The 18,274-nt window shown below is 44.5% G+C and overlaps 1 protein-coding gene across 3 annotated transcripts in view; it reads left to right on the top strand.

The window, feature by feature from the left end:
• The window catches only part of LOC121272852 (calcium uniporter regulatory subunit MCUb, mitochondrial-like), a 106,409-nt gene that overhangs the window by 61,227 nt on the left and 26,908 nt on the right, over window positions 1-18,274 (top strand). For all 3 annotated transcript variants that reach the window (XM_041179877.1, XM_041179794.1, XM_041179714.1), the window contains exons 2-3: window positions 7,635-7,710; window positions 17,862-18,032. In XM_041179877.1, the coding sequence (XP_041035811.1) occupies window positions 7,635-7,710; window positions 17,862-18,032 (247 nt within the window). The remainder of the gene's footprint in view (window positions 1-7,634; window positions 7,711-17,861; window positions 18,033-18,274) is intronic.

Raw genomic sequence — 18,274 nt, 5'->3', positions numbered from 1 at the left:
TTTTCTCAACTGCCCAATCCTTCGAGCTGATTTCAAAAAAAGAAAATGCACGGCACTTGGCTTTGTAACCCATAGTTGTTTTCTGTGCTGACTTAAATATTTTTTTCATCTACAGTCACTAGTTTAACTGTTTATCTGTCTCAGCAGCTGCTCGCGTGCGTAAGAAAAAAATACATGCAAAATTGCTGCTTTCTTAAGCTACCTGTTGCTATGAAGATAAAATGGGGCGGTGTATGAGAACAGATGTATAATAGTGGCACTCATCAATTAAACTGTCTTGCCAAACTGCCTCCAATTTGAGAATAATCTAAGATGTGTATTTGTATTAGAATTCCCCAGTTGCTAGTATGATAATTTGCATGCAACATCATTGTGATGATATGTTTAAAAATTAGCTTCTTGAAGTGTTAAAATAAATGCTCATCTCACCTGTCAGTGATTCTGGCTGCATTTTCTGAGCATGGGATAAGTAGCCCAGCACTGTCTACAATAATATTTGTAAATTATTACAAGCAAGTAGATGCCACCAAAAATAAATACATAAGCGGAAGGCCATTCAGCCATTTTAATTTATCCAGACATTCTAAAGTCCCCCTAGTATAGCGTCCAATTGTTTCTTGATTCCAATATTTTCAATTCCACGACACTTGAAGTTTATTCTATGGACAGATCTCTGTGAGGAAGAATTTATTGATCTTAAATTAACCTTTTGTGAGCTTGAACGATGTCCCACTTGTCCTATAAATGAAGGAATGGAGAAAGTAAATTCAGAGTATTAACTGGAAAAACTCAGCAGGTCTGGCAGCATCGGCGGAGAAGAAAAGAGTTGACGTTTCGAGTCCTCTTGACCCTTCAACAGAGCTAGGTGAATCCAAGGAAGGGGTGAAATATAAGCTGGTGTAAGGTGGGGAGGGGGGAGGGTTGGGTGGGGGGAGAGAAGCAGAGGGGGGGTGTGGTTGTAGAGACAAGCAAGCAGTAATAGAAGCAGATCATCAAAAGATGTCACAGACAACAGAACAAAAGAACACATAGGTGTTGAAGTTGGTGATATATATCTAAATGAATGTGCTAATTAAGAATGGATGGTTGGGGAATTAAGGTATAGCTCTAGTCGGGGTGGGGGGAGCATAAAAGATTTAAAAATATTTAAAAATAATGGAAATAGGTGGGAAAAGAAAAATCTATATAATTTATTGGAAAAAACAAAAGGAAGGGGGAAGAAACAGAAAGGGGGTGGGGATGGAAGAGGGAGTTCAGGACCTAAAGTTGTTGAATTCAATATTCAGTCCGGAAGGCTGTAAAATGCCTAGTCGGAAGATGAGGTGTTGTTCCTCCAGTTTGCGTTGGGCTTCACTGGAACAATGCAGCAAGCCAAGGACAGACATGTGGGCAAGAGAGCAGGGTGGTGTGTTGAAATGGCAAGCGACAGGGAGGTTTGGGTCATTCTTGCGGACAGACCGCAGGTGTTCTGAAAAGCGGTCGCCCAGTTTACGTTTGGCCTCCTCAACACCATCATGCTGAATGAGATGCTTATTTTTTTCTTCCCCTGCATTGTACTTTACACTTGCCTATATTAAGTTTGATCTGCCATTGTTCTGCCCACTTATGTTTTTCATCCATCCTCCTTATGGTACTGCCTGAGCTGCCTTTTCTGGTTCGGTAACCTCTGCAAATCTGACAGTTTTATACTGAGTTTCTGAACTCACATCATGCACATGAATTAAAAATAATAGTGGTTTCAACACAAGCTCTGGGCACTGCATTCTAATGACTGCTCTTGGTTAAATTCAAAGATTCAGGGATTCAGGAAATAAATAGAAAATTGCCTGAAGAGTAGCAAACAGAAACAGGGACTTCCTGGCGGTGACAGTGAACTATCAATCAACTGAAAGTGGTTGCCTGAATAAGTGCTAATTATTGCAGCAGTAGATGTAGATATAGTTGAGGTGATGAATCATTCTGAATTTACTATTAGAAGCATTTTTAAGACGAGAATCAACAGCCAAAAAGTTGGTATAATTCTATGCATCTTAAGCAGTTTGTTTTAAAGATCACTCTAGTGACAAAATCATGGCCTAGATCTCTTGGTCAGTGGCATGCTGGGTGCATTGATGTGCCCCACAAAGACTTTCCTGATTTGACGCTACTGCTAGGGCCAGAGAGAGAAATCATGGGCCCTGGTGCCTCTCCTGTTTCCGGACCCCTTATTTCCACCCTGCCCGCACCCCCAACCCACCCCATCCCCACCCTCCAACCCATTTAACCCTCCCCATCAATCATGCATGTTTTTTCTCCTTTCGAGATGACTCCCATTGTTGGCACCTGGCTACGAATACTGCCCAATATATATGCAGCATGGGTCATTAATATTAAGAGCAGTAATGATATAATGCAGTGTTAGTTTATGTGCACCCTATAGGTGATCCGACCGCAACTACCAAACAAACTAGAGAGTACAAATTTTTAACAGCATCGTGCAATATTGTTAATTCAACAGGAAAATATCCCATTAGTTATTGTCTGCAGTGTTATAAGTAACACGGATTTAAGTGACTGTCTCAGCCTTCATTGACTTGTTCTGCACATTGCAATATATGGACATGGTGACAGTAAATTCATATTTGGAGGAAAGATTCAATAATTGCAACCCGGATAAACTGAAAAAGATCTTTTCCATTCTGTAGAAGAAGTAGAACACTTTTTCTTGCCTGTATGCATGGTATTATTCAATATAATTATTTATTAAAATAGGTGTAATTAGATTCAATTTTATCAGTGATCTCACAGGGTAGAAAGATCAAATGACTCCTGAGCAACAAAGTGGAAAGGCAGAACAACATAGGTCTTCACTCTCAGTGAGAAGCATTGGCACCCTCAGGTGGCTCTGTGAGACATAACTTTTATGAGACCAGAGGACAAAAATTGAATGGTTCGCAATTGTATCTCTGTTTTCTTGATCAGCAAGTCTGAAGATTCTTCTGATTGTTGCTTTTCACCACAATATATTTTCAATATCAACTTTGCCACACAACTTTATCACGATATTTCAATACCTTAAAAAGCTCATAAAAGCACCAAGATAGAGTGGCATAATAGGTAAGGAGACAAAGGGCAGAATTTTTCGCTGAGCAGGCAGGCGTGTGCCTGACCTGCTTAAGTGTAAAATAGCGCATGATATTTTGGTTGGCAGGCACACACAGGAGTCAGAGCCACACCAGCCATCAATCATGAGGCCAGTTAAGGCCATTAAAAATGCAGTTAAGCTAGATTTTACATTGCCCGTGCGACTTCACACTCATCACATGGGCAAAATGGGTGGTCAGCTGACAATTTGCAAAACATCAGCCGAGGGCTGGATAAAAAGGGTCAGCAGCATTGCCCTTGTGAGTAGTGAGGACTGAACAGAAGATCACCCGTGAACAGTTGCACTTGTGCTTATGGTGCTTTAAACTTACGTTTGTGAGTGCTACATCTTGGTGCTCCCCCGCTACTGACAGCAGCACTGGAGATAGCCTGCTGATTCTGCTGTCTTGTTGGCCTTGATGACCTTGGCAGTCATCCTCTGGCCAGTGGATCCAGTGCTGGCCCTGCCTAGGAGGGAGCAGCCAGTGCCACAGCTGGCATCTCCCCAGTTATCTCAGCCTCATCAGAAGCCTTGGTCATTGGCAGAGGAGCTGCTGCTGTCATCCAGAGCGCCCTGAGAGGAGCCCACAGAGACAACAAGCAGGTCAAGCACCAACGTGAGGTCACTCTGGACCTCCCTGCTCACCATTGATGGACAAGCAACTAACTGGGATACTGGGTGCCTCATCCATCTCCCACACTGGCACTGACCACCTGGGGTCATTGCTGGTGTGAGGGCTTGCAGGTCCGAATGCATCCCCAGGATCCCCTGACTGAGTCCCTGAAGCAGCCTCTCCATGAGAGTCGCCACACTTTCAATAGAGGAGGCAGTGCGCTCAGTGATGAAGGTCAACGCTGTGTCCATGTTCCTCCCACACATCCCGCTGGACATCCAGCATCTGCCATGTAATGGATGACTCCGGAGGCTCATCATCAGCCTTTGACCCAGCATCATCCTGGTCTCCAGCAATCCTCCGACTCTTGGTGCCCTGGGCACTCTCTGCCTGAACCTCGACTGAGTGTAAAGTGCCCTCGCCAATGTGCACCAAAATTCTAGCTGCTGATCTAATGCCCACCAAGGTGCTGGTATCTGCGCTGGTGCCTGGTTCAGAGAGCGGGTGTTACGCAGGTGCAAATGAAGCCCAGTGGTTCTCCAGTGTCAGGAGTGGCCCTTCGAGGTCCAGACAGCGAGTTTCTGCTGGCGAATCTAAGGGAGAATAAGGACATGTCATTAGTTAAAGTCACCACTCTGTCACTGTGGATGCCAGGCACCCTGGTCAGACAATGGAGATCTGTATCATGATGCCATCATCTTTCAATGATCAATGGGGAATCCAGTTTTGAGATTTCTGTCAATGAGGAGACGGCACTAGAAGGGTTGCACAATCCAAGGGTCTCGCTTCTGTGCATTGCACTCTTACCTTTGTCTGGCACCCCTGCCTCTCCATGCTCGGTTGCACATGGAGCGTGCCGGCTCTCTAGCTCTAGAGCATCCAGCTCGAATCTGGTCAGCAGCAGCAGGTTGGGCTGCCCTCTGCCTGTACGTAATCCCTCTGCCTGGTTATGGCTCATCTTCTCCTGAAACAACAGAGGAGCATTGATTAGTCCGCTTTCTACCTGTAGCACCATTGCAGCCTGGCCAACCCCAGCTGAGGATCACCTTGCAGGATCCGTGTCATTGACAGTTGGCACTCAGACTCTAGTGCCCCTGAGATCCACAGGGGGATTGCCACACCTTAACACTACTGACCCATGCCAACAGGGTACTCTCCCTTCCTGAGCGCAGCAGGTCATTGAACCTCTTCTGGCATTGCACCCATGTGTGCCGCACCACGTCATGGCTGCTAACCTGTGCTGCAACCTCCTCTCATGCCTTTTTTTTGTGAAGTGCAGCGGCCGCCTCCTCCCATCTCTGGGGACAAGGGTGCCCCTCCAACCGGCAGCCACCTCCTCCCGGCGGCTGACAGGCCCCCGCCTGGCCCTTCCCAACCAGTGGGGAGCCACGTTTCAGCGTGAAATCATGGGTGGGGGCCGATTGTGGTCAGCAGCCCGTTTCCTGGTTGACCCTGGGCCTGCTGACCACGCCCACCCACCCACCTGAAAATTCTGCCCAAAAGGGCAAGATTGAAGTCAATGGAAAAGACTTGTGAATCATGCGCAGTGTGAAACAAGTTACCCATTCACTATGAGCCTAGGACACACTCCTGCCCTGGCAATTTCATAAAGCACGCAAGAGTTGGCAGCATGCCCGCTGACAATGAAGAGGCCTATTAAGGCCATTAGACTAGCAATTGATTTGTATTTTTCACTGCTGTCCAAATTTCCAGTTGGCGGGTAGGCGAATAGGCCAGGCAGCCTTTGCACTTTTTTAGGACACCTCATCCTTGGGCAGGATGAGGTGTCTATCAGTAATTAACAAAAAAATTTAAAAATTTAAACAAAATTTTTAATGTCTCCCTGTTCATGTGACTGAGTCACATGTGGGGACATAATTTCCTTATTTTTAAAATTTTTGTTTTTCATTGTAAAATTCTTCAGCTCCCTGAGGCAGCTCCCTGCCTTCAGGGAGCTTTCAATGCGTGCTCCCCAACAAGTGCAGACTTTAACTCTTACACTCCTCCCGCCCCCAGCCAGTGTGAAATCGTGGTCGGGGCCTGATCGCAGGTGGCAGTCTGTTGCACGGCTGTTCCCAGGCCTGCCTACTACACTACCCAATGAAGGGAAAATCCTGCCCAGTGAATCAACAGCCTGTTTGGCTTCACTCCTGGTTTTTAGTTTGTTATGTTTATTTTGATGAGGCCCAAGATTCTCAAGCCTCTGGTACATCAACACAGCATGTCATCAGAATTAAAAACAGAAAGTGCTGGAAAAAGCTCAGCAGATCGAGCAGCGTCTGTGGAGAGAGAAACAGAGTTAACGTTTCGAGTCCGTATGACCCTTCTTCAGTGCTTTTTGCTTTTATCTTAATGTCATCAGAATTGTCTACTTTAGGGCACAATGAAAATTGACACTGCTTTTTATGTGCTAGTTTAAATTCAAAAGTGAATTTTGAGAAGTATATTTAGCTTTGTTGCACTGAACCTTAAAGTGATCCACCCATTCACCTCTCCCCACATACCCTGCCACCACCACCGCCCCCCCACCACAGCATCCAATTGTCTCAAATGATTGCAGGGATTTCACTTAACATTTTTCAAGTAGATGTTCAACTGAGAGCACTTTCATGACAGTTGCTGTGAATAGAAACTGCTGCTGCTGACCTTCAGGCAGCTTTCTGTTCTCTGATGGACTTTTCACAACAAAATTGGAACTACAAAGCTGCCCTAAGGTCAGAAGCAGCAGCACAGCAACTGTCAGTGAAACTGACTCGAAAGACTGGCTTTAAAAAAAAATCAGAACTGTCAGACTGACAGTTAATTCGTTTTTTTAAAGCCAGTCTTTCAGGTCTGCAGTTCTGGCTTCTCAGGCTAGATGATGAGAAACTCCATTTACAACACAGAGTCCAGGCCCCCCCACCCCCATTTCTTCCATAATATTCTGATCCTGGTTGACAGAGAGTGGGCAGGGGGGATAGTCAGGTTGGGTTGAGTTGGGGGTTCATCATGTTGGTTCGGGGGAAGGTAATTGGAAGGCCAGCTGTGAAGTTACCCAGCTATTAGACCAGCTTTTAAACTGGCTAACATTTTCTAAGTATCCAGGTATGTTGCGCGTATATAGCATGTATCCACCCTAAGCTCAGGGCCAGAGACATTTGTGCAGGGTGCCAAGCCGCAGGAAATCAGCCTACCAGAAGTTTAAACTTCCCGGGTGATTCCGATGTACGCCTGTGGGTCAGTACCTTTGCAGGGTCCTGACCCACACCGGAGACCAGAAGACTTGGGTCTACAGTTTAAAAAATGTCAAAAAGATATGATAATTCAGAGTTAGGTCTATTTTAGTTTTGACTTTTTTTCTATTTATTATATCTGCAAATTGAGTTCTAGAAGAAACACTTGACAATTTCCAAGTATTTTTAGAAATGTCAAATTTTGTCTTGCAGCTCCCAATATTTTCATTTTAGGCCTTTTTTTTAAAAAAATGCTCTTTGTGTAAAATAAAGTTTGCCAACTTCTAGCATGGGAGGAGCGCACTACTCCCAGCTCTCAAAATGTTGCCTTGAATAACCATAATGACTTTGTCAGTTGTTCTTTTCACATTATCCCCCTGCTCTTCCTCTCTCCATTGGAAAACACTCCCGGCCCAGACTCTCTTTGACCCCTCTCCTTGGTACAATAACTGAGATTAGGAACTAGACGTATGGACAAATAGATGGCAACTCGTGTGCTGTCACTGCATGGTACAGTGTGCTAGAGGACAACTACACTGCCTTACCTCATCACACTATTTCAAATCCTAATTAATCTGCTATTATAAAGTATAAAAAGTCCCCTTGATTCTAGCAGCTGAGAGTTTGTTTTTATTTTGTATAAGTTATAAGATTTCTTATCCACGGTCTCTATTATGTTCTACAGAAAAATGGCCCAAGACAGCTCTTCCATTTAAGACAATGTAGAATGACCTTTTACAGCACCCTGGTATCATCTGATGGTAGGTCTATGGTGTATTATTTTGAATAATGTAATGACTGTATTTTGGCATTGCATAATAAATGAAGGTGACAAAGAAAATAATCTCCAAATGATTTGGCTACATTCTTTTTTAATAGTGGCAATTGTGGCTCAGTTGGCAGCACTGTGACCTCTGAGTCAGAAGCTTATGTGTTCAAGTCTCATTTCAGTTTACAAATTCAGGCTAACACTCCAGTGCAGTACTGAGGGAGGGCTGCACTGTCAGAGGTGCTGACATTAGAATGAGATATTAAACCAAAACCCCGTCTCAGGTGTACATAAAAAATCCCATGGTACTATTTTGAAGAAGACAGAAGAGCAGGGGAGCTATCCCCAATGTCCCGGCCAATGTTTATCTCTAACTCAGCATCACTAAAACATCTGGCCATTATCGCATTGCAGTTTGTTGGAGATCACCAACTTCAAGTTGGCTGCTGCGTTTGCTACATTTCCACACTGGCTAGCTACACTTAGTATTTCAACAGGTGTAAAGCAATTTGGACACCCTGTGGTCATGAAAGGCATGAAATAAGTACAAATCTTTCCTTTTCATAGTCTTAGGAATGGGAGTAATTCAGTTTGCCCCCCTAGCCTGTTCTGCTTGCCTTTCAATGAGATCAGGGCTAATTTGCCACCTAACCGCATTTGCCTAATCCTTATTGTCTTTGGATAACAACAATCTATCAATCTCGGATTTGAAGTTAACAACTGATCGCGCATCAATTGCAGTTGCAAAAGACAGTTCCAAACCTCCACCAACCTTTGCTTGATGAAGTATTTCCTAGTTTTGCCTCTAAAATATCGGGTATGAATATTTTATGGCTGTCCCCTAGTCCTTTATGCCCCAAATAGTGGAAGTAGTTTCTCAACCAAATCTGATCCCTTTAATATCTTGACAAGTTTGATCAAATCACCCCTTCATCTTCTAAATTTCAGGAAGATATCATCCTAGTTTCTGTAACCTCTCCTCAATTTAACCCCAAGAGTCCAAGTAACATCCTGGTAAGCTGAAGCTGTACTTGCTCTAAGTTGTGGTGGAGATTTTGTGACTTGGTAGTTAGTACCCCCACCTCTGAACCAGGAGCCCTGGTTCAAGTCCCACTTCAGGACTGCTTGGGCACTGAAGGGGTGTTTGCAATGCAGCTCAAACAGGTCAATAATCAGCCTGCTAATCTGTCCAACAGCTCCACCACCCCCCCCCCCCCACACTCCCCCCCACCCCCCTGTCCTGCTACCTCCCACCGCCACTATTCCCCAAAGGGGAAAGAGCCTGTGTGAAAGTACAAAACAAACAAATAAACAAAGAAACAAGGTGTGGTGCCCAGAACTGTTCACAATATCCTGTCTCTCTCTAATCAGGGCTCAGTGCAGCTGAATCGTGATCTCCATCCCTTAATATTCTAGTCTTTAGATATAAAGGACAGTATTCTGTAAGCCTTTTTAATTGTTTTCTGTACCTGTTCATAACACTTTAACGACCTATGTATTCTAGTTCTATTCTATGCATTTTAGTTCAGTAGCTCAAGGACTTAAAAAGCTCTCAGTACAAATAAATATGTTTCACTGTTACTATCCCTGTGCCAAGCAGTTAATTTGGATTGGGAGGTTTGTGTGGAGTTTATCATTACAGGCAATATAAACAATGTAGACGTGTGTTGCAGACACCAATTCAAGCCAGTTTGAAAGTGTCATTGACATCCTCTTCTAAATAAAATGAAACTTCTGGAGCAGAAGTAGTTTACCTGGGGATTGAGCATGTTCTGTGAGGGGAATGGGGATGTTGAGGGGGCTGTTGGAAAATGAGTAGAAAGAGGGAAGAAAAAAAATGGATGTTTCTGGGAGACCTGAAGAATTGGAGATTGTATGAAAAATTGGAAAGAAGAACATGACAATGGTTTAGAAAAGGGAAAAGTGAATTGGAGCCAGCCTTAAGCAGACCATTGATGATGATTCCAAATTAGTTAAAATTGTGCCATGGGTCCATCTCTCTTAACTCACCCAATGGAACACATTTTAACTAGGATTGACATTCATTTTAACTTGGATTTCTATGGTTGGACTGCCTTTCACATTATCAATTCTTATTCCATTTGAAATAAACTGTTAAAAGTAAATGAGATCTCCTGGAGTTCTGTTGATAGTCCCCTCTGGGCTGGGTCTTTTTGTACGCGAGTGAATCCAGAATCTGAAATTGACCCATAAGCTTCAAACCCATCAATAAAGCGCAAGAGAGACTTCCAGTCACAGTGCAGTTATTGACCTAATTCAGCCCCCTGTCATGGATCACACCAGCACATGAACCATTGTCTGCAAAAATGATACATGGTACAAGACTAGCGATAGCTCCTTCTGAAACTTATGCTTTTCTCCACCCTGAACACTTGCTTCCATTCATCCCTAGACTGAACTAATTGCAAGGTACATTCATGCATCTTTCACCTGCAATCTCTGAAACCTGTTAATAGAATGCCAAAATCATTTTTAATACATATTCTATATTTTTATAGATATTGATATTATCACTGCTACTGAGGAGGGGTACAAAGGACACCCCTATCCTACCACATCAAGTCTGACTGTAACATGTTTTTTTGTGAATTTAAAAGGATGAAGATGTTTACTCACTGTTTGTATGTTTTATGTGTTGATTGCAAAGAAACTAATCTGGCAAGCCTTCTTGAGTTCAAAACAAAAAGGGGTTAGATTTTATTGCATTAAAAGCTGACCAGGTAAAGATATGAAAAATATTTTAAAAAGTAAACCTGTGTCTGCCCTTCGCAACACACACACCTACACACACACGAACATACAGATTTACACTCCCTCCACCGCTGGCGAACAGTGGCAGCAGTATGTACCATCTACAAGATGCACTACAGGAACTCACCAAGGCTCCTTAGGCAGCAACTTCCAAACCCGCTATCATCTAGAAGGACAAGGACAGCACCTGGAAGTCCCCCTCCAAGCCACTCGCTATCCTGACTTGGAAATATATAACTCTGCTGGGTTAGAATCCTGAAACTCCCTCTCTAACAGCACTGTGGGTGCAGCTACACCACATGGACTGCAGCGGTTCAAGAAGGCAGCTCACCACCACCTTCTCAAGGGCAATTAGGGATGGGCAATAAATGCTGGCCTAGCCAGTGACACCTACACCCCATAAATGAATAAAAACAATATAAAAAGATATACAGTGGGAAGTTACTTTCTTAGTCAAATTAAAGTTCAATGCAAAAAGAAAAACATAGAAAGTTCACTGTTTGAGTCCTTTGCTGGCATCTGTGGTTGCAGTAGATTTTTCTCCACGTTGGTTTTGAGATTTCAGGGGTTTTATCTTAAATTTCATCTAAGATTGCAATTGCCAGAGACAATTTATTTTTTAAAACATATTCTATCTTTTCCAGAAGTCAATGATTGTTGCAGCTGAAATTCCTTATGATGGAAGTTCAATGTCTCTGTGCTGGATTTGTATTCTGTAGAGTGATAGGGTCCTGAACCTGGGAGAGAAGAGAAGGGACCTTGATGCTGCTTCATTTGGCAGCTTTTCCAGACAACTGTTTTAGCAACTTGTGTGCTATATTAAAAGAAATTTCTAAAATGATTACTCCAGCCTCTCTCCCTATAATGATTTCAGAAGACATTTACTTAGCTGATGCCTGAACCCACCGTGGCTATTGTCCCATGGCCTATGTCACTCCAGCCATTAGTTCTGAATGATTCATTATCCATCTTGATGAGATAGGAAAAACACCTTTCCATGTAGCTAATTTCCTGAAGCTGGTCAACTTGCCATTCCAGACGTCAGGTGACATTTGGCAGCCACCTTAAGTCAGTGTCGTGCTTTTTAAAAGCCTTTTTAAACTGTTTAACATGTTTTAAATTACAGATTGATATCACTCACACCCGAGTCACATCATTGTGACAATCTTTTTATTTATTTGTGTATGTATATATGAATAAATATATAAATATAAAAATATAAATATATAAAACTACCTGACAGTAGAACAGCAGACACTTCCATTAGTAGGCCAAGCAAATTCTGTGATAGGGACATCTGCATATCTTTAATCCAACACTTGATCCTGCCCAGTATTGTTGGATTAGAAAGCATGATTGTAGATCTGGAGGAGATTCCAACTCAGTGCTTGGATTCCAACACTTCTACAGCATTATGACAATCCACTTTTGAAATCTGGATGGAACATAGCATGTCTGCTGTAGTATCTTACATTGATCCTCATGTTGTAACCTGGACTTAGTTGTTTCAGTTGAGTTTCAGTTAATTATTTTAATTTGGTTCACCTTTATGTGACTAATGTAGGATTATACGAAGGAATAAAAATGTTAGAAAACAATTAAAAAGGCTGACACCATTCCATCTAAAGGACTAGGTGCAGCTACAGCATCATGGCCTTCATCTAACCCAACCAAAAAGGTAAAACAAAGAACAGCTATCACATATTTCCATCATGTACTTGGTAATATATTGTATTGCTCCAAAATGATTTAGTCCCCTGTATCTATAACCTACAGGCCTGCTTCCTGCAAGATTAACAGGATCGTAAGTTAACACTGACTGATGGAAATTGATTCACCATTCTGCTATGAATGCCAAGCCTCACATAAGGTTTAATTACCTTGGTTCTATGTATTCTGATCCATTCAGTCGAGAATACCTATGTGCAAGGTTGATTGCCTTTCATCAGTTTAAAATTGAATCTTCAACCCCACGCCCCAACCCCTGCACCACCAAAGAAATTGAATTTCTTTAGCCTGTGCCAGCAATGTTGAGCTTTTAAGTCCTGGAATCAGCATAATCACTCTTTTTTGTATACTACCTAATGTATCCACTTTTTTTGGAAGATAAGTGAGTAAAACTGGATGCAGTATTTTTTATGTCTCGAGTCTGAGTTCACTAGTCGAGTAAACTGGAATTGCACGTCTCCATATACACTTGTTGGTGCTCGCTATCAGTAACGGAGAGAGACCAACATAAGAACAAACTGTGATTGTTTATTGCGACAGAAGGCAGAGCACTAAATCCTTGTGTGCTCCCACAACCACCTCCAGCTCTGGACTTACAGTTAACCAGTAGCCCGCACTGTACAGTGATTGGTCAGTACTGTCACATGGTTAGTCCACTTGCATTCTCTTAAAGGTACACGGTACTCCACTTTACCACAGTATTCCAAATATTGCCTCACCAATGTGCTTCATAAGTAATTAAAATAACCACTTTTGATATGTAATTGAATGCTGCAGAGTGGCATCATAAAACACGATATACTTTGTTCATAACAATTTCACTTTAACTGGAGACTTTCAGTCAAAAATCCCATCCAACTCTTTCTCCTTTTTCACTCTTGTCAGCCCATACATGTGCAGCCCTTTATCCTGGTACCAATCTGCATTGCCATATATGCCTACACTTTATATTCCATTTGTCATTCTTTGGTACATTTACATAATATCTTCAAATCTGTTTGAAGTTTTTTCTACCTCTCTTACACTAGACACCTGAGCACAGCTTGATGTTACCACCATATATTTACTGATCACACTCATTTTCATATCATTCATGTACAGTTAACACAAAGCTGGATGCAAAACACGCCCTTGTAAGACACCAGGGGCGGGATTTTACAGTCGGCGTGCGGGGGCAGGCCCGACACGCCTGCGGGTAAAATGACGCGCAATGACATCAGACGTGCGTCCTGAGGTCACCTTGCACCATTGCGGTATTTCGGAAGGTGGGCGCACTGAGAGTTCGGAGGCACACCCGCCATTAATTAACATGCCAGTTAAGGCCCTTGAGGCAGCAATTAAATATAATCTTTTGCAGCCCATGTGATTTTCAGGGCATTGCACTGGCGCAAAGGGCAGGCAGGTAGGCCATATTTTCAAAAAGCACATCCACAGGCGGGATAAGAGGGGTGAATGGGCTTGCTAATGCGAGTTGTTAGAACTTTAGTTTATTACTTACTACTCCTTGCTTGTGTGAACAGGACAACGTCATATCTCTTCAGAGCTGCTTTGACAGAAAGAACAGGCTTCAGTTCAGGACACTGGAGGAATCAGACAGCCTTCCCTTAACCTGGGAATGGGGATTGTGTTCTCCGCTGGAGGCACCTCCTCTGAGGAGGAAGAGAGGGCCACAAGGGGGAGGAGGCCAGGAGTCCATATTCAGCCTCCAGGGGAGCCACCTTTGGAAGGGCAGGCACAGGCACAAGGGACGCAGGGCCTTCAGGAAGCTCAAGGTGGAATGGGCTGCAGAAAACACCACTATCCTGCTTCCAGAGTTTACATGCGGCAATGCAGCTACCTCAATATGCCTGAGGTGCAGTGCCGAAGGAGGCTCCATCGCTCAGGGAAGAAAGTGACCTCCATAATTCAGATGATTCGACCTGAGATCAGCTCCAACTGTGTGGGTGGACACCCCATGCCAGTGGCGCTGAAGGTCACAGTGGCCCTCAACTTCTATGGCTCCAGCTCTTTCCAGGGGTTGGTGGGTGATCTTTGTGGTGTCTCCCAATCAGCTGTCCACAGTTGTGTCAAGCTGGTGACAGACGCTCGGTTCAAGCGCGCATTGACTTTCATTCACTACCGCGTGGATGAGGCCAGCCAGGCGGAGTGAGCCAGAGGCTTTGCTGCGATAGCTGCATTCCCCCGCATCCCGGGTGCAATAGACTGTACACATGTGGCCATCGAGGCGCCAGCAGGTGAGGCCGGTGCCTTCGTCAACAGGAAGGGCTTCCACTCCATGAACGTGCAGATAGTGTGTGATCACAGGATGCAGATTCTACAAGTCTGTGCAAGGTACCCAGGCAGCTCCCACGACACCTACGTCCTCAGACACTCCCAGGTGCCGGGGCTCTTCAGTGCTCCAGCCCGGCTGGATGGATGGCTGCTGGGTGACAAGGGCTATCCCCTCAGAAGGTGGCTCATGATGCCTCTCTGCCATCCAAGAACAGAGGCTGAGCAGCAGTACAATCGGAGCCACGGCACCACAAGGCCTGTTGTGGAGAGAACCATCAGTCTTCTCAAGATGTATTTCCGATGTCTGGACCGTTCAGGGGGTACACTCCAGTACTCCCCAGATTGTGAGTCACTGATAGTGGTTGCATGCTGCACTCTCCACAATCTGGCATTGGAAAGGGGGGAGGCGGTGGAGGAAGAAGATGTTGATGCAGCTGCTCTAGCAATAGATGATGAGTCCAGTAATGAGGACGAGCTCACTCAGGAGAATGCTGAGGGGATAGATGCTAACCTGGGAAACCTCCAGGGAGACCGGGAAACCCTGGACGCTTCGATCCAATGCTTCTTCAGCTAGCCTACCAAAGATGAACTACCACTACATGCCAGGGCCGCAGGCTCCATACTTGATACCTGACAGCAACATTTGCCTGGTCAACAACTTGCACAGTGTGCTATTTCAATAAAGCTCAACGACAAACAAGTCACTCATAACATCATGGGTTACCCTTCACCTGCAGAACTAATGAAGCACCCAGAGGCTTGTTGAGAACCAACACATTTAATGCTTTGCAGTCTGACATACAGAAATCAAACTAAATGAAAAGGTGTTGAACATCACACCAACTTAACAGTAACTTAAAAGTGGAGGAAAAGCAAAACACCAGTGATAAGTCCGGGCTGTGCCTAAGGTGATTCACGTTTACTTTTGCAGGTGCTAAGTCTCGGTGCTCCCTGCTCGCTGGCAGCAGCATTGGAGACAGCCCTGCTCACTGTGCTGTCCTGTTGGCCTTGATGACCTTGGCGGGTGTCCTCTGGCCTGTGGAGCCTGTGCTGGCCCCGCCTGGGAGGGAGCAGCCAGTGGCATGGCTGGCACCTCCCCAGTCATCACAGCCTCATCGAATGCCGCAGTCACTGGCAGAGGGGTGGAGGAGCTGCTGCTCTCATCCAGAGCACCCTGAGAGGAGCCCACAGAGACAACAGGCAGCTTGTGCACCAATGTCCGGTCGCTTTGGACCCCCTGCTCACCATTGATGGATGGGCACCTAGCTGGGATACTGGGTGCCCAATCCATCTCCCACACTGACACTGACCACCTGAGGTCAATATTGCTGTGAGGGCTTGCAGGTCTGAGTGCATCCCCAGGAAGCCCTGATTCAGCTCCTGGAGGAGCCTCTCCATAAGAGTCACCACTCTCTCCATGGAGGAGGCAGTGCACTCGGGCATGAGGGTCATTGCATTGTTGATGCTCCGAGTGGACTCCTCCACAACGGAGACCATGGCTCGCATTCCCTCATGTATCTCTGCCAGATCCTCCTGCACACCCTGCTGGACTGCCAGCATCTGCTGCCTCAGGGACGACTCCAGAGGCCCATCATCAGTCATCAACTGAGCATGTTTCTGGTCCACAGCAGTCCTCCCGCTGCTGGCGCCTTGGGCACTCTCTGCCTCCGCGTACACCTCAAGCGAGCGTGAAGTGCCCTCACCACTGTGCCCCGGGATGCTAGCCGACGATCTTATTCCCACTGAGGTGCTGGTACCTGCGCTGGTGCCTGCCTGGCTGAGAGGGTGTGGTGCTGGTGCGTTAGCGTCTCCTGTGCCCTTGGGTCAGCGGCAGTCCCTCTGCCTCCAGAGTTCCAGTGCCTCCTGCTCGGATTTGGTGATGATGAGAAGGTGGGGTTGCCCTCCGCCAGTCGGCAGCCGCTCTGCATTACTGTGTGCTGTCTTCTCCTGAAAGGAGAGAGGAGCATTGATTAGTCCACCCTGTACCTGCATTGCCATGGCATCCTTGCCATCCTCACCTGAGGAAAACCTTGCATCCGATTTATGATCCTGGAATACGCTCACATGCGCTTTGTTGGCATTAACATTATAAATGATTGGAATTACACTAAGCTTGATGATGGATTGAGAGTAAATCAAGTAGCAGAGGGATAAATGCATCTATACCCTTCCACTATCCAGCCAACAATGGAAGAGGAATAGTGAAGAATAGTATGTTGAGGTTTTTGGAATAAATACTAAGTATTTAGGAACTTTTTGCTGGTTAAGGATTGGGTCATAGAAATTCTTTATACCAGCCTTAGCAAGGTGTTAAATCTGTCAGTTCCCAATTCACAAATGTAGCCAACCAGTGCATAAACTTGCCAACTTCAATAAAACCATGTCTTCTTGTGAGCAGTCTTGACAAATCTCTGAAGCTAATATTGGAGTTAATACCAGGTGTGTTCCCTTTTAAAAGACGATTGGATAATTATTTGAAAAGGGAAGGTTTGTGGGGCTACGAGGAAAGAGCAGGAGAATGGGACAGCTGAGTTGTTCTTGCAGAGAGCCAACATGAACACTTAGGGCAAGATGGCTTCCGTCTGTGCTGTAATCATTCTAGGACCCTGTGATTTAATGATTAAATAAGACTAAATGTCAAGATAACCTCTTCAAGGCTAGTATAAAAGCTGGCAGAGCTGTCCACCAAGTGTTTAACATAGTGAAAGTATAAATGTTTACAAAAATCGCTTTGTATGAGGAAGGTTTCCCAATTTTCTTCTTGCTTGCTTTTGCATGGATTATAGGTTTACTTCCATGAAACCCTTTGTTCTTTTCAGCACTATTTAAGCTGTGGATGTTTTATGCCCTCAAGCACAGGTTAGTGATTGGACTGCACCAGTTTATACTGGCAATAGAAGTATGCTCAGATTCATAGCCTATCCTCTGATTGTAAGCTCGATTGGCAGGGTTAAGTGAGCCAACTTCGAAAAAAGATAAAAGCTGACCAACAACTTCAAAGAAGCTGATACAACCTAAAAATAGATGACCAGCCAACAGTCATCCTAATTTTGGCTTATGACACAGGAAGGTGCAATTAAACACAGATGTGCTATAACAACTGAGTGCTTTTAAAAGCCTTCAGGTCCCACCATCCAACCAATCATTCCTATGTTTGTATATTCAATCTGATTAATTTATTCTGGCAACGTCCCATTCCTTCGAGGGAACAAAACTGGTGCTTCTCATAAAATGCTGACTAATAGATTACAAAGCTGACTGTGCACTTATAAAACTGATGGCATGTATGGTGCGTTAGAAAAGCCTGCTTCGCTGTCTGTTTAGTGGCAATTAAAGTGGCATTCATGATTGAACTTTGCCATTATCTTCCAGAGGTAACTGTTGAATACAAGCATGGTTTTCCCATAATCTCCATCACACTACCCTCCAGAAAAGAGCGTTGCCAGTTTCTGGTGAAACCATTGTTGATGAATGTTGGAGACCTTCTTAAGGACTTGAAGAATGAGGATCGAGGCATCAACAGTGCTGGAATATTTTCAGAAGGTGATTGTTATTCAGTGCATTTGAAACCATCCATTACTCTGTCACGGACAGAGTTTGTGTGTTTTCTTATTGTCTGTGATCAAAGTATTTTTATGTGTGAGATTAGTACGTTTTCTTACCCTCAGTGTGGTTTGTCACAACTTAAATAATTTCCAACTTTTGTGGCTTTAAAAGAAGATTATTTATTAACATACATTTGCTGCAGAGATTTAAAAAAACATCACACACACACACACACACAA

This window comes from Carcharodon carcharias, chromosome 1 (assembly GCF_017639515.1).
Source record: "Carcharodon carcharias isolate sCarCar2 chromosome 1, sCarCar2.pri, whole genome shotgun sequence".
Classification (NCBI taxonomy): Eukaryota; Metazoa; Chordata; class Chondrichthyes; order Lamniformes; family Lamnidae; genus Carcharodon; species Carcharodon carcharias.
This window is presented reverse-complemented; position numbering and strand designations above follow the sequence as displayed.